General features: G+C 46.7%; 9 protein-coding genes across 9 annotated transcripts; 4 read left to right on the forward strand and 5 right to left on the reverse strand.

The window, feature by feature from the left end:
* Window positions 1-146: 146 nt before the first annotated feature.
* On the reverse strand, window positions 147-7,723 carry Bathy18g01340 (predicted protein; the record flags this gene model as incomplete). Its single annotated transcript, XM_007508124.1, has 2 exons — window positions 147-7,141; window positions 7,480-7,723. The coding sequence occupies 2 exons, from the start codon at window positions 7,721-7,723 to the stop codon at window positions 147-149; spliced, it is 7,239 nt and encodes a 2,412-aa protein (XP_007508186.1).
* Window positions 7,724-7,975: 252 nt separating this feature from the next.
* Window positions 7,976-8,308, reverse strand: Bathy18g01350 (unknown protein; the record flags this gene model as incomplete). Its single annotated transcript, XM_007508090.1, has 1 exon — window positions 7,976-8,308. One exon carries the CDS (start codon window positions 8,306-8,308, stop codon window positions 7,976-7,978), a length of 333 nt encoding a protein of 110 aa, XP_007508152.1.
* A 355-nt stretch (window positions 8,309-8,663) lies between these two features.
* On the reverse strand, window positions 8,664-11,345 carry Bathy18g01360 (glycogen phosphorylase; the record flags this gene model as incomplete). Its single annotated transcript, XM_007508167.1, has 1 exon — window positions 8,664-11,345. One exon carries the CDS (start codon window positions 11,343-11,345, stop codon window positions 8,664-8,666), a length of 2,682 nt encoding a protein of 893 aa, XP_007508229.1.
* A 1,025-nt stretch (window positions 11,346-12,370) lies between these two features.
* Window positions 12,371-13,933, forward strand: Bathy18g01370 (hypothetical protein MICPUN_52455; the record flags this gene model as incomplete). Its single annotated transcript, XM_007508052.1, has 1 exon — window positions 12,371-13,933. The coding sequence occupies one exon, from the start codon at window positions 12,371-12,373 to the stop codon at window positions 13,931-13,933; it is 1,563 nt and encodes a 520-aa protein (XP_007508114.1).
* Window positions 13,934-14,321: 388 nt separating this feature from the next.
* Window positions 14,322-16,274, forward strand: Bathy18g01380 (predicted protein; the record flags this gene model as incomplete). Its single annotated transcript, XM_007508115.1, has 1 exon — window positions 14,322-16,274. The coding sequence occupies one exon, from the start codon at window positions 14,322-14,324 to the stop codon at window positions 16,272-16,274; it is 1,953 nt and encodes a 650-aa protein (XP_007508177.1).
* A 140-nt stretch (window positions 16,275-16,414) lies between these two features.
* On the forward strand, window positions 16,415-17,530 carry Bathy18g01390 (unnamed protein product; the record flags this gene model as incomplete). Its single annotated transcript, XM_007508059.1, has 3 exons — window positions 16,415-16,505; window positions 16,691-17,441; window positions 17,473-17,530. 3 exons carry the CDS (start codon window positions 16,415-16,417, stop codon window positions 17,528-17,530), a joined length of 900 nt encoding a protein of 299 aa, XP_007508121.1.
* Window positions 17,531-17,591: 61 nt separating this feature from the next.
* Bathy18g01400 (unknown protein) lies at window positions 17,592-22,103 on the reverse strand (the record flags this gene model as incomplete). Its single annotated transcript, XM_007508162.1, has 1 exon — window positions 17,592-22,103. The coding sequence occupies one exon, from the start codon at window positions 22,101-22,103 to the stop codon at window positions 17,592-17,594; it is 4,512 nt and encodes a 1,503-aa protein (XP_007508224.1).
* A 271-nt stretch (window positions 22,104-22,374) lies between these two features.
* Window positions 22,375-23,559, forward strand: Bathy18g01410 (predicted protein; the record flags this gene model as incomplete). The annotated part of the gene is made up of 1 exon (XM_007508087.1): window positions 22,375-23,559. One exon carries the CDS (start codon window positions 22,375-22,377, stop codon window positions 23,557-23,559), a length of 1,185 nt encoding a protein of 394 aa, XP_007508149.1.
* A 147-nt stretch (window positions 23,560-23,706) lies between these two features.
* On the reverse strand, window positions 23,707-24,987 carry Bathy18g01420 (ribosomal large subunit pseudouridine synthase D; the record flags this gene model as incomplete). Its single annotated transcript, XM_007508104.1, has 1 exon — window positions 23,707-24,987. One exon carries the CDS (start codon window positions 24,985-24,987, stop codon window positions 23,707-23,709), a length of 1,281 nt encoding a protein of 426 aa, XP_007508166.1.
* Window positions 24,988-25,988: the final 1,001 nt, after the last annotated feature.

A 25,988-nucleotide genomic window follows, 5' to 3' on the forward strand; every position in this document is an offset into this window, starting at 1 on the left:
TTTAGAAGAAGAGTTAATGATAAACGAGTTTTTATGCGTGAGACGAAGAATGAAGGAATTTCTAGGAATTTTTTTACAATTGTCTGTTCTAGAAAAAGAACGCTCTCTCCTGCGCTCTCAGATCTGCAATAAGACTAATAGTATTATTATTCAAAGACATTCTCGCGATCGATTTCGGTGACGTTCGCATTCTCCACTCCACCGTTTGTATTAGCTCCACCAGAAGTTTTCAAATCTTGGTCGTCCGCGGAGGCGAAATCGAGAAAGTGCGTCGGTCGGTGACTCTCGTGGTAATACTCCTTTGGATTGGCCAACTTTAACGCGTATTTCATACTCGCCGAATGTTTCACGCCCATGAAGTTGTAATTCCAAGGTTGGCCATCTGGGACCATGTAATAGCCGTAAAAACGATCGGATAAAAGCATTTGGACTTTTTCGTAGTGCGAAGGATGGTAGCCTTGCGGGTTGCCGACGTTTTGGTCTTTTTGTTGTCTTCCCCACTCGTAGCCTTTTGGAGTGAGTTTGTACGCCGTCAACGAACACGAACCGGGAGTGAAGGAACACGTGACCACGATGGCTTTTTCGCCGTCCCAGGAGGAGTTCTTCTCCAAGATTTGCGCGTGTTTGGCGCAATCCTGCGGCGGCAAGTGTGGCGTTTCGTTCGGTTGCGTGTGTATCCACCCTAACGGTTCCAAATCTCTCAAATACTCGTGATCGGGTGACTGCGTAGGTAAATGCGTCGTCGCGTGATTGCCCCACTGCGGCGGTATAACCACGCAACGAATTTCCTTCACGTTCGGGTTGTCCGGAGGAGAGACGCCGTATAAGTAGCCGCTGATTTGCGTGCGCAAATCCGCAATGGTGATGAACTTCTTCAAAACGTTCTTCGGGACGACGTACGTGTACCCAGTCTCTTTGATGTCTTCCGAGTTGACGTAAATATGGTTCACGCGCAAGTGTAAATTCGACGCTGAAATCGCGCGAACTCTCCAATCGGTTTTCGAACCAAACGTAGATTGCTCGTACGGAGACGTCGTTGTAACAATCAACTCGTCCCCGTGCACGTTGGTCGTTTTCGTCGTCACCGCTTGCAACTGCGCCGCGTCCTCGTTCGCAGCTTGCTTCTCAATCTCCGCGATTTGTTGGCGTTGCAACGAAGGCGGGGTGATTTCGGCGCCCAAGATGATGTCGCGGATTTCCGATTGCGTCAACGCGGAGACGTTGACGTTGTTCTTCTTCGCGTAATCGCCCAAGATTAAGTCTTTGAGAGCGATTTCCACTTTAATCCACTGTTCGTCCGTCAAATCTGGCCACACGTGGTGCGGCTGCGTGATGATCGTTTTGTCCGGCTTCAACAACATCTTAGTCTTGTCGTTGTTCACGTGCAACGCTCTCAAGATTAATATCAATCGAGAGAACGCGGTGTACGAACTGATAGATTTCAACCAATCGTCGTAGATGTTGAATAAAACCATCTGCGGCTCGGTCGCTTTCAAAATCAAATCGCCAAATTTTTCGATTTTCATGCACGCTTGAAACGGCATTTGCAACTCGCTTCCTTTGATGACAATGTTCGGAAAATCTAACAAGTGCACTTCCAGAGGATCTAACATGCCTTTTCTGGTCACGATGATTTGTTTCGGTTGCTCTTCGACCGGTAGAGATCGAACTAATGCCGCAACTTCCTCCGCGGTTTTCCATTTAGCCAACTGCCCTAAACGCTTCTGACCGGCCCACACGGACGTGTGAATGACTTTCAAAAAGAGTTGACCTGTTCTCGGGTTGAAGATAAATATGGCACCGTTGATTGGTTTCGTCGTCAAGTTCCCTTCAAACGTCTTATGAATCGTGACTCGGTAGACGTTCGTATCGTCGATGAACCAAATGCATTGATTTGAAAACAACTCGCCGTAATTCTGAGAGTTCAAATACGGCTCCGTCGGTTCCGAGGAATACAACTGTAAGCCTTTTCTTACGCGCTCGCGGAGCACATACAACGCCGGATTCGCCTTCATGATCTTCGCCATAGCTTGTTGAATCAATGGTTTTGATCCCGGAAACCAGTTACCATACGCAGCGTGTAAGTTATACGCCAAATCGACGCCAATCATCACGCCCGTAGGTGACGGGTAAATGGACATGTTGTCCGTCGTGTAATCGAGAAACTTCGCGCGGGTGTATCGTTCGATATCGTGAGAATCAAAGTCGCCCCACCTCAACTGGACGTCCAACCAAAACTTATTCGACGACTTTTGATCAAACTGGTCGTTCACGTCGCCCATTAAGGACGGTTTGGAGATTTGCCACTTATACGACGCAAAGAGTAAAATGTCCGCGCACGACGAATTCATTTTGTACGACTTTCTCGGATGGATCGTTTCTTTTTGCACGGTTTCAATCTCTAAAGCGTCCAACTCTTGATCGAACACTTGACATAGGTCCATGACCAACGATTCATGTATCTTCTGCCACAAGTGCGCTCGGAAGATCTGAACCAAAGAAATTTTTAAAGTTGGAATTTTGCCGTGCATGAAAATTCCAGTCAAATCCAACTGCACTTGGAATCCGACGTAGACGTTCGCTCGGTTAATCGTCGGAGACCACCACAATGTGAAACGACGGTTTGGAATTTGGTTCAAACCAGACCTTTGTGCGTTGGTGAGCTTCTTGAACTTCATCGAGTCTTCGAAACCAGACGCTTTTTCCCAAAATAGACCTTCCCATGTCGGGAAATACGTGCCTTTGAACAGCGTGTGTTCCAAAATACCTTCTACGCCGCCCAAGGCTTGAATGACATCCGTGCGATAATTGTTCAAGTTCCACAGTTTGCCGTCGTGTCTTTGATGCGTCCACCAGAACTGGTTAATCTTCATCAAATGGTTCTCTTTAAAGTGCGCGCGAACTCGCCACCCTTTATCGTACGCTAACGTGTGCCGATCTTTTTGAAACAACGTATTGATTCTCGGAATGCCGCGATCCCAAGAGTCTTCTAAATCTTCCAGCGTCAATCTTCGATTTTGCGCTTGAGCTTCTTGCCTCTTCAACGCGTATTCAGCCCAAACGCGTTGCGAATCCGTAAATTCAGCTTCCCAAGGTTGCAGATATCTGTAGAGGTTCGGAATCAACTGATCTTCCTCGTGCGACATGCCCGAACGGAAGTGCGTGACGCCTGAATCGGTTTGGACAGAATATCGTAAATCCGATTGCGGGATCAAAATGTGACCCATAGAGAGCATTCCTAACCCACCAATCTCTTTAGGTGAATAGAAGACGACTGGGGGAAACCTCGAAGGCATCTTTGAGTTCAAGCCAATCTTGATTCGAGTTTGAATTTTGTTCTCGCATTTGACCAATAAGTCCAAAAGTTCTTGCGTATGCACCACAGCTTCTCGATAGTACGTCATCAACGAAATCAACGCCGTGTTCCATTTATTCGCAATCTTGGAGAACGTCGTCGCCCCGGAGGACATCAAGACTTGTCGAATTCTGTTCTCGAACGCTTTCAAACCTTCGTCGTCGACTCGCAAAAACGCTTGCGCTGTTCTTTCCTTCGTCTCCTCGTTTTGCAAGTTCCACACGCCATCTTTTTGTGCAAAATACTCGGTTTGCATGCGAATCTTTGGCATTAATCTCACTTCGAATCCGCACATGTTAAACAGTAAGTTCGGATTGTCTTTTGAAAACACAGAGCAGAACCCGTTGTCCCACTCCAACGTCGTCAACGATCGCGGCAAACGATTCTTCATGTCCCAAAACACCGCTCGTCCCAAGTTTACGTCGTGCTTCATCAAGCGCATCCTCGAGTCTCTCGGCCAACACTTTTTGTTGTTATATCCTACCATGTTCTCGTTGTTCGGATCGGGATGTTCGGTGAGATATCTTTGAATCAAGTCCTTCGCCTCTTCCGCGGTGAAGCGGAACAAGATGTGAAGCTTATCGATGTATCGAGAGTATAAACGAATCGGATGTCTGGTCTCCGTTCGAACGTCTCGGTAACTAATAAACTCGTTCGGCATTTGCGGTGGACCAGCAATTTCCGACGCTCGAGTCAAACCTAACACCAACAAATCTAAAACCAGACCATAATACTGCGTCAAAAACGAGGCAAACTGTAACCCGCGAATCATCCCGTAAGAGTTCGTATGCGACATGTCTTTATACGCAATGATTACGTTATTCTTCGCGGTGCAGTAATCGGCAATATTATGATCGACAATCAATCGCAACAAGCGGTTCAACATGGTCAAATCGACTTTTTCGAACATTCGTTCAAATTTCGTTTGCAACATCACGACGCATTCGCCTTCGCTCGTGTCCCAGATATCGGTCAAGTTGTTGATGCCTTGACACCACTTATACACCAACAAAGGAGGCGGCTCTGTATCAGATGGTTTAATCCAGTTCGGGAACAAGTGCCTCTTATCGGACTCGTACCAAATGTACTGATCCAGATACGCATCCGTGATCTTCTCCAAAGGTTCAATCGCGTACACCGGAATCAAGTGCGAATACATGTCCATAAACTCCATGTTGCACTCTTTAAACGCTCTTTGTGTTAGCAAATGTCGTTTAATTCTCGATAAAGCTTCATGCGGGTTATCGAACGCTTGCTCGATTAAACCCAACTCTTCCCTCTCTTGTTGATTCAAACGAACGGCTAAGGAATAATTTTCCTTCAATCGTTCGAGAGCTAAAATCAACAACTTGCGATCGTGTTTATACGACAACGGAGGGAACGGGATCGGCGAGAACTTTCGGGATTCCAACCAGTGCACGGTGGTGGTGTAAATCGCCACGGCTTCTTCTGGCGTCACGTATGGTCCATCCTTCAAGTAATTGTGTTGACGTTCGTGCTCTGCTTTTAACCACAAGCGGGTCAATCGGCCTAAATTTTTCCTACAGACGGTTTTGTCCACCGTCGCGCCGCGGCGAATCCGTTCGCGATTATAATGCGCAACGTTCGTCCACCAATCGGCTTTAGACTTCACGTATCGTAAAATCATGTTTTCGATCGGAACTGGCATGCCCGGGACTTTCCAGGGGATGTTCGCTTTGAAACTTCGCCAGGCTTCGGAAAGATGCGCTAAAATCGTTCTCGCTTTGTTCTGCTTCACGCCTTCCGGCATGCTATCGAGAATGTCGTGCATGACAGCTGCTCGTAACTCTAGATCAAAATGAGACTCAATTCTTTGTTTCGTGACAGTTTTCGCGATGCCTTTGGCATTTCTACCTTCGAACTGTCTAGCTAACAAGTTACCCAACCATCGTTCGAGAAGCGGGACGATGCCGCGTAAAAAGAAAATCCAGACCCGCCACATGGGCGCCCAGAAACCAACGCCTGGGCCTTTCCCGACCGGTCCGGTGTTGAAACGATAGTATATCAGGTGCTTTAAATCCTTGCACGTTCTTATTTGGCGCATCAGACGATATTTGTATCGGTACATCCCAGTCAACTGTCCAACGTGCGAGAAAATGTATTGCAAACCATCCGCCAATTGAAACGCGTCCACGTTACCTAATCGATACTGGACGTTCGCGTCTACGGTAAGCTTCGTCAAACGTAAAATCTCGCGCATTAAGTGGAACGCGTTCCCGAATCGAGACTTCTTACGTTCTTTTGTCGTCAACGTCTTCACCGGTTTCAAGTTGAAGTTATAATCCAAGTGCAAATAGTTCAAGTTCTTGCGATGGATCAACAAGTTCAACATGTTGTAGCCTTGTCTGCAGACTTGCAAACCGGCTTCGACCCAATCTAACTCGGTGCACTGGAAAAACTTTGTCTTTTTCAAAGCTTTGAACAGAGATTTACGTTTCACTTGCCTCGGTGGTTTCTTGTGTAATTGGTTCATGACGTATGTCTTGAGCAACTTTTGATAGGAAACGCGCACTTTGACCGGGTATCCACTCGGGCAATGCTCGTGAAACCAAGTGTTGACGAGCGGAACGTCGATGCACGATCGCGTGTATCCCGAACGCAAGTTAAACGGCCGAGGTGCGAACAATAACGCGATACCGTTCGTCGTGTTTTCCGTGTACAAATCGTAATCTTTCAACAACGGCTCGACTTCCTCGGGCAAGGCGAAATCGTCGTCTTCGCTCCAATCCTCTTCTTCTTCTTCTTCTTCTTTCTTCTTTTCGCTGCTACTACTTTTATAAAACGCGATTGGATGAATCAAAGGATCGAAATAATATGCCGGCAAATCTGGATCTTCGGTTTTGATGTACATCACCATCGGTGAATGGTACGTCGCCAAATCTACCCTACGCGGTCGGTTGTTGTACAAGTACGGAAACGCAACTTTATACTCCGTTCGAATCGCCGATCTAATGATTAACTTGTTAATATCGTTAAACTCGTTCCAGTCTTCGTCCGCCGCGTCGCTATCTTTGAATAACGGTTCAAACTTTGGACCTCCCGGGATGGCCATCCCTAACGCTTTCGCCGTGAAGAAGGATTTGTGATCGAACAAGTAAAAATAATTTTTGTCCGTCAAGTCGCTCAATAACTGACCGGCTAAACGATACAGCGTCGCCATTTCCGGTAAAGGCAACCGCCATTTTTTGTAGGAACTCCCGTTGACGAAATCCAAGTCCCATCGCAACGGCTTTTGGTCGTAAAACCATTCGCACACGTGTCGATCTTCGTCGTCTTCGTCCAACTCTAAATTGATCGCCTCCAACGGGTCCACGTCCAACAAGTTATCCTGGTAATCTAAAGGCGGTTCTTCGTCGTCAAACGGCGGGAATCGCATGCGTTTAAAATGTCGTCGGTCTCTCTTTTCCCTTCTCATGGCAATCCACATGGTCCCCCACTGCGCGATGTAAATAGGTTCAATCACCCTCGGCGTTTCGTTGACGAAAGTAATCGCGCCGGTGATGTGGTAAATCACCTCGCAATGTCTCACTTGTTCCCACGGCATGGGCATATTTTCCAACAACTTATACACCGCGTGCGGGATAAACTTCAAAGCGCCTAAATATACTCTCTTATCCGACCGAAACTTTCTCGAAGACATGTCGCCGTGGTCTTTCAAGATTTTCCTTACGTGTTCCGGCGGCATCTGTTCTTTCTCCGGTTCCGTGTACCCAAACTTCCTCTTGTCCGAGTACCGTTTCGCGTTCAGGTTTTGCCATTTCCGAGCTGTGTTTATGAGAATGCACGTAACGTGAGGTCAGTTTTGACGACGACGATTGATGATGATGTCGATCATTCGCTCGATGATAAAAACACTTTTACGAAAACAAAAGTTTAGAGAGAGAGATGAAAAAACAAATTTTTCTCTTCTTCTTCTTCTTCTTTGTCTGTCGTTTTACGTTTTACGTCGATCGACAACCAAAAACGAAAGAAGACAGACAGACATTCTTTCTTCTTCTTCTTCTTCTCTCTTTCTTCCGCGTACACACGAGAGGACTTTTACCAGAAGAAGAAGTCAAGAAGACAAACAGAAGAAGATGCTTTTCGCACGAAGCCGTCTTAACGTGTTATTCTCAAAGTTCCTTCGAGCTCAGAAGAGAGCGTTCGAATTTCGTTTCGCCCAAAAGTGTTGGTGTCCGTTGTTTTCGCTCTCAAGAAAGATCGCCGCCTTTCCTTTCGTCGGTCCTCGAATGTGATGAGAGAGAAAGAAGAAGAACACACGCGCGCGCGTCGTGAAAAAATAAGAATATGTGCAATCGTACCTCTCTCGGCGATGATCTCGTCGTCGTCGTCTGAATCAACGTCCATCGTGGCCGTCATTATGTGATCCGAGAGTAGTAATAGAGGTGTAAGAGTCTTCCTCTTCGTCTCTCTCTTCTCTTCTGCCGAAGAACGTTTTTTGCGTCGTCCAGTGTCTCTTTTTGGGTGTTTAGGGTATCAAAATTCGTTTTGGGAATTTTTCTCTCTTTCCTCTCTTGCCTTTTTATTCAGTTGTTTTGTGTCATTCGTTAGAGTAGTAAACACACACAGACAAAACACAGATAGAATGAGACGACGTTTTCAATCCTTTCCCTCCTTTACTGCTTTTAAAAAAACTGCTCTCTTTCTCTTCTTTTTTCTCTTCTTCTTCGCGTCCTCTTTTTCCTCCTTAAACTCGGTGGAAGCAGCAGCATCCTCAAAAAAAGCATCCTCAAAAGGAGAAGAAAAAGTGCTCTTTGGACGCCATAAAAAATGGTCGAAACCGTGCGTGGCGTGCACGAGGGAGAAAGGCGCCTGGTGCGATAACGGGAGAGATGGATTCAGAGGGTGCATTGAAAAGCCAAACTTTTTGAACACGCTGATGTGTAAACGCGTCGTCCGGTGCAAGAAAGGGTGCACGCCTCTCAGGGACATGATGGAAAGTTTTTGCAAGAAACACGACGGGATTTGTAGCAAATACGACCTGGTGAAACGAGCGCTGATTGGCGGCGATAAAAAGAAGAAGTAATATATAGAAGGAGTTGAGAAAAGAGCAGAAGAAAGAGAGAGAGACTCAAGAGAGACTCGTTAATATTGATATATAATATAATATTCGTTATCTTTACTACACGTTGTGGTACATTCGACACGACGCGTTTGTTTTATTAAAAATTTCGTACTCTTTCTTATGTGTTTCTCGCTCGCTCGCTCGCTTTTTTGCTCTCGCCGCTTTCATCTCAACGATGATAATAAGTCTCTCGATTAATCGTCATAATAGCATAAAGAAGGATTACGGCACAACGCACGGCTTGATGTCCCAGATTTCCTTGGCGTATTGGTCGATGGTTCTGTCCGAGTTGAACTTACCCGAGGTCGCCGTGGACAAGATGGAAGACTCGGTCCAGCCCTCTTGGTTTCTGTAAGCCTCGTCAACCTCATCTTGGCACTCGATGTAAGATTGGAAATCCTTACCGACCAAGAAGTAATCGCCTTGGCCGAAACCAGAGTTACCTTCCAAAGAACCCAAGAGTTCTTCGAATTCGCCCTTTTTACCGAACGCGCCCGATCGGACGTACTCGATGGTATCCAAGAAGGTCTTCGGCGCTACGAATTTCCCGGCGGCTCTTTCCTCTCTCGCCGGTTCGACTTCGTCTTCGGTGATACCGAACAAAAAAAAGTGGTCGTCGCCGACGCACTCACGGATTTCGACGTTCGCACCGTCCAAAGTACCGATGATCAAGCAGCCGTTCATTTGAAACTTCATGTTCGAGGTACCCGAAGCTTCCGTACCGGCGGTGGAGATGTGTTGGGACAACTCCGAGGCCGGGATCAAGGTTTCCGCGACGGAAACGTTGTAATCCGGGACGAAGACAACCTTCATCAAGTCCCCGATTTCCGGATCGTTGTTGACGACTTCCCCGACCGCGGTGACCAAACGAACGATTCTCTTCGCTTGGATGTACGTGGCGTACGCTTTGCCGCCAAAGACACACACTCTCGGAACAACCTTCGCTCTTTCCTCCTTGGACATAGCTTTGATTTGTCTGTATCTGTAGATGATGCCGAGAATGTTCAACAATTGTCTCTTGTATTCGTGGATTCTCTTGACTTGGATGTCAAACATGGCGTTGATCGGGACGTCGATACCGGTAGTCTTCTTGATGTAGTCTTTGCAAATCTGTTTGCGCGCGAGCTTGGCCTCCTTCCACTCTTTTTGCAATTCAGGGTTCTTCGCGTTGTCCATCAACTTACGCAAAACTTCGGTGTCCGTGATCCAGGCGTCGGTGTTTCCGACCCATTTCGTGATGACTTTGCTCAACTCCGGGTTGCAAAAGGCCAACCATCTTCTCGGCGTGACGCCGTTGGTTTTGTTTTGGAACTTGTAGCCGTAGATTTCCGCAAACTCTTTGAACGTGAACGCTTTGACGATATCGGAGTGAATTTGCGCGACGCCGTTGATGGACAAACCGGCGATGCAGCACAAGTTGGCCATTCTGACCGTCGCTGGCGGCGCTTCGGCTTTTTCCATGGTATCGCCCATCTTTGGTCCGCCGACGGAATCCGCGTAGACGTTTTCCAAAATCGTCGTCGCTTTTAAGAACGCGGCCATTTCCTTGTCATCTTTCTTGCCCTTGAACGCTTCCTTGACATCGTTCATGAACTTTTGATCGATTTGCCTAATGATTTGCATGTGTCTCGGGAGCAATTCTTCCATCAAGTCCAACGGCCACTTCTCCAACGCTTCCGGCATGACCGTATGGTTGGTGTACGCAACAGTTTTCTTCGTTATCTCCCACGACTTTTCCCAAGTTAAACCTTCCTCGTCGATCAACAAGCGCATCAATTCCGGCGCAGCTAACGTCGGGTGCGTGTCGTTCATTTGTACGCACACTTTTTCCGGCAACTTTTCCCAATCCGTGTTACCTCGCTCTTTCCATCTCGCCAAGATGTCTTGCACCGACGCCGAACACAACATGTATTGCTGCGACAAACGCAAGGCTTTGCCTTCCTTGGTGGCATCGCCCGGGTATAACACCGCCATCATTTGTTGCGCCAAGTTGGTCGGCCCCATGGCCGCCTTGTAGTCGGAGTCGTTAAACGCGGTCAAGTTGAAGTCCTTGACGATAGGTTGCGCGTCCCACAAACGCAAAGAGATGCAGTTCTTCGTGTTGTAACCTGGAATCGGGGTATCGTACGCGACCGCGGCAACTTGCTGCCCCGGAACCCATTTAGAGTCGCCTTCGATTTTCCCGTAGAAAGAAATCGGGTAGGAGATTTGCGGTCTCGGGATTTCCCACGGGTTGCCTCTGACCAACCAGTCGTCCGCGTATTCCTTTTGTTGCCCGGTCGTTTGATCGATCCCTTGCTTGAACAAGCCGTACTTGTATCGCATGCCGTAACCCCAGGCTGGCAAGGACAAAGTCGCGATGGAATCCAAAAAGCACGCGGCTAATCGACCCAAACCGCCGTTACCGAGACCCATGTTCTTTTCCTCCTCGGCCAAAGATTCCAAGGAGTAACCCAACGATCTCAAAGCGTCGGAGTACTCACCGGTCAGCTTCATGTTCCCGATGGCGTTCGTCAACGCTCTGCCTTGCAAAAATTCCATGGAAATGTAGTACGCTTGCTTCGGGTTTTCCTTGTGGAAGTGCTCGTACGTATCGTTCCATCTTTCGACGAGCTGTTCTCGAGCGGCTTGCGCCGTCGCTTGGTACATGTCCTCGTTGTCGAAATAGGTCGGAATGGCTGGGATAGTCCCCGTTGCAATTTGCCTCTGGATGGACTTTTTAATCCCATCCGCGTCTTTCGGGATAACGACGGCTTTTTCAGCTTCTTCGAAAACCGAGGCGGCGTTGATTTTTTGTTCTGTTTTTGTCGTTTCGTTGGTTTTGAGAAGAAGAGTTTTTATTTGATTTTTGAACGACGATTGATGTGAGAGAGAGAGAGAGAAGAAGAGGTGAGTAAACAACATCTACGCGACGATCCGAATTGTTGCCGATGAGTGCAAATCATCACCGATCGAGGATGATGTTCCAATGCTCGTCGCCGTTTACGTCGTCTTTTCCGCCGCGTTTTTGGAAAGATGTTTTAATCTCGATCGGTTATAAATACGGAAAAATGGCGCCGACAGACAAAAACAGATGAGAGAAGAAGAAAAGAGCCGCTGCTGCTGACGATCATCCCGATCGGATCGGCCCGCATCGTTCCTTTCGTCGTACTCTGCATGAACCGATCGATATCGATCTTTGTTCATCGTTCTCGTTTCATCGTCTTCATCGAAAGAGGAAAAGAGAAGAAGAAACATCCATTTTTGAAAACGACGAGTTGCGATGAGATGGATTACGACGCGAGACGACGAAAACGAAAACAATAACGAACCTTTTTTCATCCCCATCGCGCGGACTTTCACCGTCGACGATCTATTCGAAGAAGATCGAGAAGATTTGGAGGAGACATTCTTCGAGATGATCGATGGTGATGATCGAACCGCGTTAAAAGAAGAAGCGAACATGATGAGTGATGTTGCGTAGTTTTTGTGGTGTTGGGGAAAAACGTTTGTTGTTGGTCTCTTCTGTGTGTCTGTGTGGTCTCTTTTTCATGCACTTTTTGACAGTTTTGATGTGAAAAAAAGCGGTTTTGGCTTAAAAAAATCCTCAAAGCCCTTTCATCGTTCACACTTTTTTTAAACTCTCTTTCAGCATTCTCCTCTTTGTCGTCAGTTTTTGTTGGTTTTGGTGAAAAATTCAAAAAAAAGCAAAAGCAGACAAAAGAGAACACTCTCAAACTCAAATCTCTCTCTGCTTCATATCATCAACACCATCAACAACTTCAAATCATCATCATCATCACAACAGAACGCTCGTATTAATACAGAGAAAGAGAGGGAGTAAAACGACACCACATCATCATCAGAACAACAACAATTTCAATTTCAATTTCAATTTCAACAACTCTTATTGATAGTATTATAACTCATCATAAACAATATAATAAAAAATGAATTCACCCGCGAGAAAGATTTTAAAAAAGCGAACGCAAGAACTGGGAAACATTTCAAACCAATCGGACTTGCATCGGTTTCGCAAGGATTTACTCAAAAAGCTCGAGATGAAAACGGTGATTAAAGAAAACCACGAGAGAGCGATCGAGGAGATGCAATATAACTTTACCACGAGCTTCAACTCGAAATGTTCGAACTTATTCGCCTCGGTCGGCGCGGACATGCTCACGGTGTACGACGACAATCACTTCGGGGATCACGTGGCGTTGGTGTGTCAGTTTAAAAATACAGAAAATCTAGAGGCGAAGACGAAAGGAGGACCGTTGTATTGTTTATCTTGGGTGGACGCGAAAAGAAGCGAACACGAACAAGGCGACGCCTTGATTGCAGTCGCAGGAGAGGATATGGTGGTTTCTATCGTTTCCGTGAGTGAATCCGCAGTCGTGCAGATTTTGCGAGGCGGACACGCGAAAGCGCCGATAACCGGTCTGGCGACGAACAAAAACTTGAGCGATATCGTCGTGTCTTTGTCGGAAGAGGAGCAAAAAATATGCATGTGGAGTTTAAAGGAAAACAGAGTGATTGCTGAAATTATAAACGTTGGGATTGGGTGTAAAACGATGACGTTGTTGGAAGACGGGAGTTTGGTGTGCGGCTTTAAAACCGGGTCCATCGGGAAGAGATTTACGAACTTTATCTCCCTCGTTTCTTCCGTCGTCGCAAATAATGATATTACTACTACTACTGCTACTACTTATCCGAAGAAGATGAGTTCCGTGGACGCATCGAAAGATTCGAAATGTTACGCGACGGTGAATTTTGGGTTTGGCCAAGCATCCGCGAAATCCAAATCCATCGGCATCGATTGCATCCAAAGCTTCGAGGAAGATATCGAAGAAGGAGAAGATAACAAGAAGAAGAAACAGAAGAAAACGGCGACGGATAACAACAACAACAACAACACGAAGAAGAAGAAAGAAGATAGCATCATCAACGCACCGAAAAGAAGGCAGATTCTCGTCGCGAAAAGCGCCTCCTCGGAGGTTTCCGTGGTTGATTTTTCCGATGGATTTGACCAAGCGAAGATTGAAACCACGTTTCGCGTGGAAGACGCAAAATCCAACGCTCCCGCGCCGACGTCGAAAACGAACGGGAAAAGAACCGTATCGTTTGGTTTATCCCACGATGGCGCGTTCCTCGCCTGTGGTAACGGTACCAGAGATGGCATCGTCTACGTCTACGATTTAAACGCGAAGAAAAATGGAAACGACGGTCTTAGCGACGACGCCGCTCAACCTTCTTCGCCTTTACTCGCGGCGAAACTCCTCCCTCACGAGCGTCACTCGGGCACCATGCTCGACGTCATCCGCTCGTGCGCGATCGCCAAAGACTGTCGACACGTGTTAGGCACTACCGACGCGAACGACGGTACCAACAGAGCCGGGATTGTTTTCCGATACGAAATCATCCCGGAACAACCGAAAGAATACGAACCGAAAAGCGAAGGAGGAGAAAAAGAAGAAGCCATTGAAGCCGTCGTTGAGGATAAGGAAAACTAAAACGCAGTTTGATGAGATAAAAAAACGTTGTTGCGGTTGGTGTTGTTGTTCACCGCACAGAAAGCTTCGCACAAACACAAACACAGAGAGACAGAAAGAGAGAATTTCTATTTTACAAAACGCGGTGCACACGTACGCGTAAACAGCGCCATCTCATTTAATACTAACACGAATAATAATACGATAATCATCGATTTAAAGAGTACGCGCTTTGCTCTTCGCCGCGTGTTCTATGTTTCTCTTATATTCTCTCTCCCGTCGTGTGTATTTTTCTCAAAAATTTTCTCTCTTTTCAAAAAAACTCAATAAAACTTCTTTTCTGTCTGTCGTTTTCTTCAGAAAATCTTCTCAACACATTACGAGAGAAGAAAAGAAAGAGACCGGAACGATGCCTTCCTCCTCCCCAAAACGCGTCGATGATGACGACACCCAGGGTATTGCTGCTGCTGTTGCTATCGCGGATGAAGCGGAAAAGGAGACTCTGGAGACGAAAAGAGAAACGAAAGAAGAGAAGAGAAGGAAAAGAAAATCCCGTTGGGAATCTCATCATCAAAATCACTCGAACGCATTAATGGACGACGAAGAAACAGAAAAAGAAAGGAAGAGGACAGATACGGAGGAAGGAAAAACGTTCGCATTTCCACCTCCACCTCCTCTTCCTAATAATAACAGTACTACTAATAATAACGAGTTTGGAGGAGGAGTTTCTTCTTCGTTATTAGGACTCCCTCCCGGCATGGGACTGACGATCGTTCCTTCGTCTGAGAGAAACAACAACAACAACTCTAATAATAATATTTCTTTAGACTTGGACCCTTCGAAAATCTTCAAACACTTAGCCGCCAAAGGGTTCGGACAGAACACAGATGTATTAAACGGACTGACGAGACAACCACACGAAAACCCGGTCGTAGAAGATCACTACAAACGGTTCTACGATTTATCCGGAAAGTTACAACGACGAGAGTTTACGGACCCGAGGCCGGAACGAGAGAGAAGTCCGAGTCCTCCACCAAAGTACGATAAAGTGACCGGGTTTAAAATCAACAGCAGAGAGTTAAGAGTGAGAGATAAAATACGAAAAGAGAGGAACCGAGTGTGCGAGTTTTTACTGAAGAACGATCCGGAAAATTTCACCGCGCCGCAGGATTATCGACCGGAGAAGAAGACGAGGAAGTTGTTCGTTCCGGAGAAGGAGTATCCCGGGTATAACTTTGTCGGCTTAATCATCGGGCCGAGAGGGAACACGCAGAAAAGGTTACAAAGAGAAACAAACACGAGGATTGTTTTGAGAGGGAAAGGGTGCATTAAAGGAAACGCGAGCAGAGACAACAGAACGGACTATAAAGAGGACGAGCCGTTACACGTAGTTATCGAAGGCGACACGGACGAGGCGGTAGATATGGCGGCGGAAATGGTACAAAAGATTCTAACGCCCATCGACGAAGGGTATAATCACCATAAACGAGCGCAATTGAAAGAGTTGGCGATGATTAACGGCACATTTCAAGATCGACCGGAGTATTGCTTGATTTGCGGCGGGATGGGTCACAGCGGCGTGCACTGTCCAGAAAACGAAAACAATAAATTGGTTGGATTTAAAGCTGGCGTGGCGTGCGCGATTTGCGGCGACGGCGGGCATCCCACCGGCGATTGCCCGATGAAAGGGAAAGGTACCACGAATGGTGGCGGTGGTGGTAATACTACTAATAATAAAATTCCTCAAGAGTTGACGAAGGAATATCAAAACTTTCTCTCGGAAATCGGCGTGAACGATCCGACCGCGGTTGCTAACGAAGACCAAGAGAAAAGTGAGAAAAAGAAAATTCAATCCGGTTTACCGCCGCCGCCGGTTTACTTGAAAGATAAAGCCGTGACTGGTGGATTACCACCACCACCGAATAGAAACAATAGTAATAATAACTTACTCCATCAACCTCCTCGGTTTGGAGCGGGAGGAGGAGGAGGAGCGGGAGTAGGGTACGGCGGTATCCCTCCAATGAACATGATGATGCAACAACAACAATTTGGAGGAGGAGGAGGAGGAAGTGGTACAGGGGGAGTCGGTCCGGCGTTTCTCGGCGGCATCATGCCACCTTTAGGCACAGGCATACCACCACCTCCTCCACCACCTATTGGATCGACGCCGACAACGATTGCGAACGTGAACGTCCCGCCGCCTCCGCCTTCGGACGGCACGGCGGGCGTTCCACCTCCAATCCCGGACGCGCCATCGGTGGGTTTTGTACCTCCACCGCCGCCACCGATGCCAGTGGAGGAAGGTGAGTTAGGGACTGTCCCGCCGCCGCCACCACCGCCGCCGCCAGAAGGTGCGTATTAGAGAAGATAGACAACAGAGTAATTGTAAAGCACAATGACCCTCTCGACAATTTTAAAAGTACGAGCAAATGCAGAGTCATAAATAAATTTCGTAGATAACGTCATGTCCTCATTCGTCGTATACAAAGAACACGAAGCAGAATGGACACGGTGGTCTCCTCCATGGACCCGGGTCAAATTACCGTCGTCGCCATCGGGTGTGGCATAGGTGCTTTGCTCGTCGGTTCCGTAGGTACGTCTTCTTCTTTCCTCTTCCTCTCATCATTTTTATCGTCGTATACTTCTTCCTTCTTTTCTTCGTCAAATCTCAAATCTCATCATCGGTTGCGCTTTGCATCGGAAAAGAACGTAACAACTCACTCCTCACGCACTCATACTCTCTTCTCTTTTCAACGACAAAAACAAAATACTAATAAGGTATTGGTGGCGTCGTCATGACCCCATCTCTGTTAGTCGCCGGAGTGGAAGCGAAATTGGCCATCGTGTCCTTATTCGTCGCGTTCACACCAACCGTGTACGTGCGAGTGTACCTTTTGCACAAATACACGAAGTGCGTGCCGTGGAAATGTGGTCTCATCGTCGGGTGCGGGAGCGCGTTAGGGTCTATCTTATCTGGCGCGCTTTTACTGGACTCGTCTCCTAGAGGCGTGTTGACGTATTTGATCGCCGCGATTAGTTTATTAGCTGGGTTTAGAGATTTAAGAGGGTTGTACGTGTTACACGCGGCGAAGAAGAAACGGATGTTGGAGGAGGTGGAGATGTCGGCTGGAGTCGAAGCGCCGCCACATGCAGAAGGAGAAGAGCAGAGTCAACGAACAGTAGAAGTAGTAGATAAAGATGCGTACGAGAACATGACTGTTCTCGAACAGTGGTCGGATCCCACGCGTATAGATTTAGTCATTCTGTTTATCATCGGCGTGTTGGTCGGTTTAATCAGCGTTTTGACCGGCACCGGTGGACCGATTACGTTCTTGCCCATGGTTATCATGTGGAAAGGTGAAATTGTTCACCGAAAAGTCCTGGTCGCTTTAAGTGCGGTTATGAGCGCCGCGTTGGGTACCGGTGCGATTATCAGCACGTTGGCAACTGGCATCGATCAACCCGACGGTGGGTTGTGTTTGTTGATCACTAGTTTCGCGTTAATCGGAGTGTGCATCGGCGTGAGGCTGTTGGAGTTTATAAGGAAAGAAACGTTACAGCTCGGGATGGGATTGCTGTTACTTGCTATTGGCGGGTTCATACTGCACCAAGCAATAACAAAGTATTGATGATTCGATAGAAGAATTGTTGTTGTTTTTTATGATAAAATAATACATCCCTATTGCGACCACGCGCAGAATTTGCCTTCGCAAACTCGAATGAAATTTTTACCTTTGTGTTTCTTCGGGAGAAACCTAGCGCGAAACGGAATCGCTATTTCGTCGTCGATTTGATACGTTCGCAATCTCTCTTCCTTTTCGTGATGTTGTTGTTGTTTTTGTTGCTGCTGCTTACTATTTCTAATGTTGTTACCTTTCTTTTTATTAGTTCTGTTATTCTTCTCATCGCTGCTTGTCGTCTTTTTCGATGCGAGAGGAAATTCTTGGATGACAATGAAATCGACGAACGCATTTTGTTGCTGCTGCTGTTGTTGCTGCTGCTGCGTCGCGTTGGTTTGCGTGCTCGTTGTGTATGTCGGCAGAGGACTTTTCTTGATCGAAAGCATGACTGGAAACACGATTGCGTCTTCGTTTGGCGACCAGATTTGTTTCAATCCACCATCAACTAACAAGACTTTTTCTTTAAATTGTCGAGAAGGGAAAAAATAACTGCCGATGGTAATTGTCGCGCAGTCTTCAATGCGGCCGTTTTCATCCACCTCGAGCGCGCTTGCGCTATCGTCTAACAAGGTGTTACAAATATCCTCAAACGGAAAGTCCTCTTCCTTGTAAAAGAAAGCTCCGGGCGGATCCCAAGTGACCCACTGGTATACGCAATACGTGCTTGCGCCGCTAAAGACGGTGCACAAACATATCAACAACCTATCGCCAGAGTTGGACCATTTCAAAGCGACGACGTAGTATAAAATCGGTTCCACGATTGCGTTTAGCGGCTGGTCACCCGCTAATCCTTGGCCGTATGCTTCGTACGTCATAAACTCGGTGTTATATTCGTCTCTGGTACTAAACGTGCACGCGTTCAAATCGAGAATTTTCACCGCGTCGCTGATTGGTCCACCTTTGATCGGGTCCGTGCGTCTCAAGTAAACGGCGCGTTCGTCCGCCCACGCGACGTGCTCGCCACCAGGTCTAGCGGCTAGCACAAACGGGACCGTCACATCTGGTTCAACAAACACAGAGGAAGGTTGAACTTCGCACACGATGAGTTTTTCAAACTTTGAAATATCTCTCTTGGCACCTAGCTCGCGTTCTTTCGAAAGTTGGTCAAACAGCTGATTTTGTTGGTGTTTGGCGATGACATCTTTGATGTAATTGTCCACGTTTAGAGGTTCCTCCTCACCCTCTTCTTCGCCGTCGTCGTCGTCGAGAAAAGTTTCCCTCTCACCAACTTCAAGTTCTGTGGTTGCCGTCGATTTTGAAGAAGAGGAAAGAGATGACGGCGGCGCTGGTATGAGCATCATGTACGTAATCGGAGGAAAGGAATCTGGTAAAGTAAACGGAACCAACCAATGTCCACGTGACGAAGCCGCCGTCATCTGATTTTGAGTGTTTCGTTTACCCGGAATCCAATGCACGTGGTGCGTAATTGGAACGTGCCCTCTGCCGATTTGCCAAAGCACATCCTTCTTCTTGCAAAATCGAGCCTTTGACTCAGAGCGCGCGAGGGGCACCCTCGTCGTTTCTTTCAGCGACATCATTTCTTGCTCGTACAACTGCTTTGAGGATAACGAAGAAAACTTGTTAATCTGCGGTGGTATCACCCTTCTGTTCGTATATCCACCTGCCATATCATCATGCTGACGTCCGTCGTATTGGTCGCTCGATAGACTGCGAAAACTATCGTCATCATTGAACTCTTCATTATCGGAATCATTCATCATCCGCATTCCTCGTTTTCTCTTCAAACGTAACTGAAGCACGGGCTGTCGACACACTTGAATCAGTCTTTGACCACTTTCTGTGACGAAAGAGGTCAACTTGGAGATTGCGGGAGTAAGTGAATGATTCGCCACGGTGCAAACAAACTTTTTCGTTCGATTCCAAAGTGGATACTTGAGGAACCCAGAAATGACTTCGGCCTCGCGTTGTTCCCATGAGTGGAGCATTCGCGCGTGTTCATTCATGACATTTAATTCGTTTAAATCAACTTCATCATCGTCCAAAGCCATCATGTCTCCTCTCCGCTGTCCTTCTTCCGACATCGATCTTTTGTTGGAATTGATGTAATGTTGTTGAAAAGATAACGGCACCGGCGTTGACGTGTCGTGATGGTGGCGATGATAATCACCGTTACCACGATGATACGCGTCTAATTCGTCCTCGGGAAATAAAGATTTCTTTTTCTTTCCTCTAGAAATTGGAAGATTCGTCGCATTTTCAATCAAGCGCAATGCGCTCAACTTTTTCGAAATGCCTATCATGTCACCCGAATTGTCCGGCGCGAACGAGAAGAACATGCTCGCATCTTTCTGTTCAATCTTCTGCACAATCTCGCGGCCACCTGGATGAGACGCTCGAGGAAATTTCAACCCATTGTTCGCGAATCCATACAGAGAATTCATCGTTTGTACTAAATCGAGCATGGATAACGAGACATCTCGCCCTTGTGGCATTTGCATCTCTGGAACCTGAGGAGGAGGATCGACCGTGTTTTGTTGTTGTTGCTGTTGATTTTCCATCGTCTGAACGCCCACATTATTTTGATTGGGTGCCCCGGCAACCGTCTCGGCCACTGCCGCTTGCGCGTTCACTTCACCGCCTACCTCATCGAGTTCGGCTGCGGCAGGTGGATTATCATCATTATTGCCGTCGTTAGCTATTGCTGCTTCCGCTGCTCCTATCGCAGGTTGCGGTAATGGTACTGGAACTGCTGATACCGTTGGTTGTTGTTGCACTTGAACTTGCGGTACGATCGCTTTTTCTTTCGCAACAATGGCCAACTTTGTTCCGCACGGAGCAAACTGAATTCCAAAGGGAACCATCGTCGTCGGCAAGACGATACAATTAACGAGCGGAGGAGGTGAAGACGGTAACTTGATCGTGACTTCTTTCTTTTCCTTCTTTTCGTAAATCGTCTTTCTCTTTTTCGTTGACGTGTCATTCTTCTCTCCTCTTTTCTTTCCCGAGGCTGTTTGTAGCAAAAAGGAAGTATGCTTCGTCGTTTTGCGCTTTTTCTTGCAACCTTCGTCGTCGCCGCCTTCATTCCTTTCATCGTCTTCTTCTTTCTCTTCTTCTTCTTCTTCTTCTTCTTCTTCTTCTTCTTCTTCTTCTGACTCGTAAATGTCGAAGATTTTCTTGGACAAAGGAAACGCCTCGGCTTCTTCCTCTTCTTCCTCAGCCGCTTTCTCAGAGTTTACGTCCATATCCGCGTCGTATTCCTCGGCTTCTTTTTCTTCCTCTCCGTCTAATACTCTTCCTTCATCAGCAGAGTCGTCCAAAGCGGACAACACATCTCCGGCCAATTTCCTCCTCTTCTCTTCGTTCTCTTTTTCTTCCTCATCTATGATTTTCAAACCTTTTTTATTCTTCCCGCCGCTATCTCCATCGTCGTCCAAATCATCTTCTCTGGATAGTTTTGCCATCGTGCTCAGATCGCATTTCATCTTAGCTCTCCAAAAATTGCTCTCGTGTGGCGCCGCGCACAAAACTGAGTACCCTTTCAAAGATTGCATCAAGACTGACAACAACTCGCCGTTGTTCGACCAGGTCAAACTGGTGAATACGAATCGATTCATGGTCGTTTCGTGCAGCATTCGTATCATTCCGCCGTCTTCGCGCGGGTCGCAGGTGAATACAGACTTATCGTCACACACGGCTAATCTATACTTCAAATGTGTTGACATCCAAGAAGTGGAAGTAGACATCGATTGCGTCCACTCTTTTTCTTCGTCTTCTTCGAGCGATGCCGATGATTCCAACGACGCTCTTCTTTCCTCGTCTTCTTGTTCTCGCGCTCGTCTCGCGGAGAAGAGTACGCGTCTTCTCCAGGCGTACAAATCTCTCCACTTGAAAAAGTTTTCCTCCCTTTCTTCCTCCTCCTCCTCCTCGTTCCTCTTCTTTTCCTTTGCCGCTAGTGCCATAAACGCTGCTCTGTTTCTTCTTCTTTTCCTCCAACCCTTCGACAATTTTTTCTCATCTTCTCGCGCACTTTGGCTGAAGGACGCCGAAGGTTTCGTTTCTCTTCCTAAAAGTCCTCTTCCTCTTCGTTGTTGTTGTGATTGTGATTGTGATTGTCTTCTTCCTCTTCTGCCATGGTTTATGTTCTCGAGGCCGACGACTAAATCCTCTCTCGCGCGTCCATTTCTTCCTCCTAAACTAAACGTATCCTCCTGTTTCTTGCACAAACGTTTCCATATTTTCTCATCCTCTCGGTCGTTTTCCACGAGCATTCGATATAACTTCTTATTCGTGCAGGCGAATTTAAACACATCCGCGCCGTTCGGTAAGAAGGAGATGACGTGCAACAACGCATCAGTCGGTAGGATTTCGTCTATACTCGAAGCGTTCTTCAAACGACTCCCGACTTTTAGAAGCGTCATCGTCCTCGTATTCTTCTTTCCTTCTTCTTCTTCTTCTTTGTCTTCTTCGTATTCTTCCTCCTCCTCCTTTGTCTCGTTCTTGTCGTTACTGTTGTTCTCCCGGGTCGTCATCATCCTCATCCTCATCCTCATAACCACTCCTAAACTCAAAAGTCGTGACTTTTCCCGTACTAAGAATAACGAGAGGATTTGTACGGAAAACGACGGAAAAAGGTCAATTAAATTTTCTTCTGTGAAAAGTCGTGCGAAAAAAGCAAAAAGAGCAACAAAACAGCAGAAAAACTCCTGCTTATGAGCTTTTCGGGGACTGACTTTTTCACCCCGCGAAAAGAACTTTCATCATCACAGAATCACAGAAGAAGAAGAAGAAGAAGAAGAAGAAGAAGAACATAAAGAGCACACGATGACATCATCATCTGTATCATCTCTGAGATTACTACATAGTCACAAACACGTAGAGTTTATTAAAAACAGCAGTCTGGACACGGAAACCATAGAGTACGCTTTAACCGAACACTTACGGTTGAGTGGAATGTATTGGGGACTGACGGCACACAAATTGTTGGTGATGAATAAAAACAATCAAGAAGACAAAGAAGTTAAAGAAGAAGAAGAAGAAGAAATAATGAGCAAAGAGGACGTGATGAAATTCATAAACGAGTGTTACGACGAGAAATCGTCTCTGTTCGCCGGCGCTCCCGGACACGACGGACATTTGTTGTACACTTTAAGCGCGATTCAGATTTTCGTGTTGTATGAATGCGTGCAGGAACAGTTGAGCGAAGAAAGAGCGAAGAAAATATGCACGGCGATTTCAAAGTTACAGAGTAAAGAAGACGGGAGTTTTGCAGGGGATGAGTGGGGAGAAGTGGACACGAGGTTTTCCTACTGCGCGTTTTCCGCGCTGAGCTTATTAGCGCACGGCATGGGAGAGGAGTGTTTTCTCGACGACGGTTTGGAAGCGCTGAAAATAGGAGGTAGCGACGATGAAAAGAAGGAGGATAATCAGGACAAAAATAGGAGCAAAGCTTTAGGAATTATGCGTAAAATAGTCGACGTCGATAAAGGGTGCGAGTTTATAATGAAATGTAGAAACTTTGACGGTGGGTTTGGGTCCACTCCGGGCGGCGAATCTCACGCCGGGCAGATTTTCGTATGCGTAGGCGCGTTGCAGATTTGCAATCAGTTGGATTTATTATACACAGCAGACGACGACGAGGAAGAAGAGAACGACAAGTTAGCGTGGTGGTTAGCCGAACGACAAGTGAAAGTGGGTGGTTTGAACGGACGTCCGGAAAAGTTACCGGACGTGTGTTACTCGTGGTGGGTGTTGTCTTCGCTCGCCGCGCTGAAGAAAAAACACTGGATCGATTTAGATAAGTTGAAAGCGTTTATATTGAGGTGTCAAGACGATATCAGCGGGGGTATTTCGGATCGTCCGGACGATGAACCGGATGTTTATCACACGTTCTTTGGTATCGCTGGATTATCTCTGATGAAACACGAAGGATTAGAAGAAATTGACCCGATTTACGCGTTGCCGGTGAGGAGCGTTCGGAAGATTGGGATCGAAAGCGATTGGTATTAGAGAGAAGCCGGCCCCCTTTTTGTTTCGTGTCGTAAGAATAAATAATAATACGTGTACCTACGGTACAGTATTTTAATTAACGCGCGGCTATGGCCTACTACTAGTACTGCTATTACTATTACTACTATCACTACTATCACGCTACTATTAAAACGAACCCTCCTCTGCCCAGTTCGGTAACGGCAAACACTCAAACGTCCAACTCTCTTTAAAACTATACTTGATGCAGTGTAAATAAATAGCTTCCAAATCGTGCGTCGCGCGACTTCCAAACCAACACACCAACGGGCAATGTGGACACTCGGTGGTATGTTTGATTTTATCCCATTTAAAAGTGTCGTCATTGGTAGCAGCAGCTCTTGCGTCCTCGCGACGAAGACGGTCGTCGTTGAGTGTGAAACTATGGCACATTTTCTGATACTCGTCTTGTAGCTTCGTTTGTCTCGGCGACAATCGGCCGCCGTATACGACATCGTTCGCAATTGGATGTCCGAGTATTTTTAGATGCGCTCGAATTTGGTGCGTTCGCCCGGTTTCTGGAACGCATCGCACTAAGCTTTCGTCCAGTTCTGAAAAGTGTTTGATCAGTGTAAACGACGTCTTGGCTGATTTATATAAAGGAGAAGGTGTTGAAGAATCAGATGGCCACGTGGCGACGTGCGTTTTGCCGCAAAACCCAAGAGGTACTTCACACGTCGTTTCCTTACTGAACAAACCTTTCACTCTCGCGACGTACTCCTTTCGAACTTTATTTGAAACGATTAAATCTGTCGCAATCTTAGCCGCCTTGGACGTTTTTGCCATGAGCAACAACCCAGAAACGTTCCTATCGAGCCTGTGCAAAGGTAACAAAGGAGGAGGAGGAGAAGTATTCTTTTTATCATTCATCTCTGGTAAACGTTGACGCAAGATTTCCACCACTGAATTGTTTCGATACTGTCCGGTTGGATGCACCGGAACAGTTGCCGGCTTTCTCACGGCGACGATATCGTCTACTTCTTCTAAAATTTCAATCTCGTTCTCGGAACAAATCACCGGCGGCTCGTGTTTGTGCACCAAGTGGCGAACGGTTTGTCCTGGAACCAAGGCTGGAAAATATTCTTTCTCGTCGTCTTCTTTTTTCCTCTTCTTTTTGTGACTCCGAGATACAGAAGATGCGTTTTTATCTTCTACGCGTAACCGTCCATCTTTGAAAGCTTGCGCGTAGTACTCTCTCGGCAAATTCGGAAACTCCTTGTGAAAGATATCAACGATGTTATTCTCTTCTTCATTTTCAACCTCGCACCATCTTCTCTTGACGTTGGCGATGAAATCAAACGCGTACGGTTTGCTCAATCGCAAACCGTTCTGGAAGACGATGTACGTATCGTCTTCATGAACAATGTCGATGCTTTTTACTTCATCTTCTTCTCCTTCTTTTTCATGCATTTTACTTCAACTTATCCATGTACAACTCTTTATTCGTTTCGTATTCTGCCAACTGTTCGTCGTATATCGTCCAAACGCAAAACTTACACTGCGGCGAGGATTGACAACAGTCCTCTGGTCCAGGCATTTCTGGTTTACGCTTCATCGTTCTATTTTCTTCGCACGAGCAAAATCGCCTCGAGCATATCTCGCACAACGCGTTCGGTGGAGGTCTTTGATCGTATTGGTGTAAACGCGTGTCCGTCAACGGATTCCGTTTTTTCCCGGTGTAATATCCAATTTCTTTTTCTAATTCTTCTTTATTACTCTCTGAAGAATACCAAGAACGGCGACAAAAATGATGACGATGATTTCGTTGCGTCTTTGTCGTCAGCAGAGAAGAAAGTAGCTTTTGGTAGAGTGGGTGAACAGAAGCAGCAGAAGTAGCGGCAGAGATGATGAGAGAAGAAGAAGAAGAAAGAGTAGTTCCATCCCCCAAGAAGCTTCTTTTGCTCATTCTTGTTTTTTTTTGTGGAGAGAGAAAAAAGAAGAGAGAAAGTTTACGGAAAAATACTCGATCGATTGAAAAGCGCTCGTCAAAAAAAGAGCACACTTTAACAACAGAAGAGCACGATGCGTCGAGCGGCGAGAACTTTTCTCTCTTCCTCTTCCTCTTCCTCGTCCTCGCGAGGAGGAGGAGGAGGAGGAAGAGCTTTGGTGGATGAGCTCCTCTTCTCGAAAACGAGGAGGAGGATAACAGCGGCGGCGGCGGCGGCTGACGCGGAGGAAACTGAACAACAACAACAACAACAACAACAAACGACGACCGAGACGTTTTGCTTGTGCAAACAGGTGAAAATAAACGCAAAAATACGGAAAGATAAAGGACACTGCGTGTACAAGCCAGTCGTCGTCGATGACATCGTGAAGAGCAAGCAGCATAAGGAAGGATCGCTGGCGAAACGAGCGCACTGGTAAGACGACGAACGACTACTACTACTATTACTCAACGCTTTACTTTA

This window comes from Bathycoccus prasinos (genome assembly GCF_002220235.1).
Source record: "Bathycoccus prasinos genomic : Chromosome_18".
Lineage (NCBI taxonomy): Eukaryota > Viridiplantae > Chlorophyta > Mamiellophyceae > Mamiellales > Bathycoccaceae > Bathycoccus > Bathycoccus prasinos.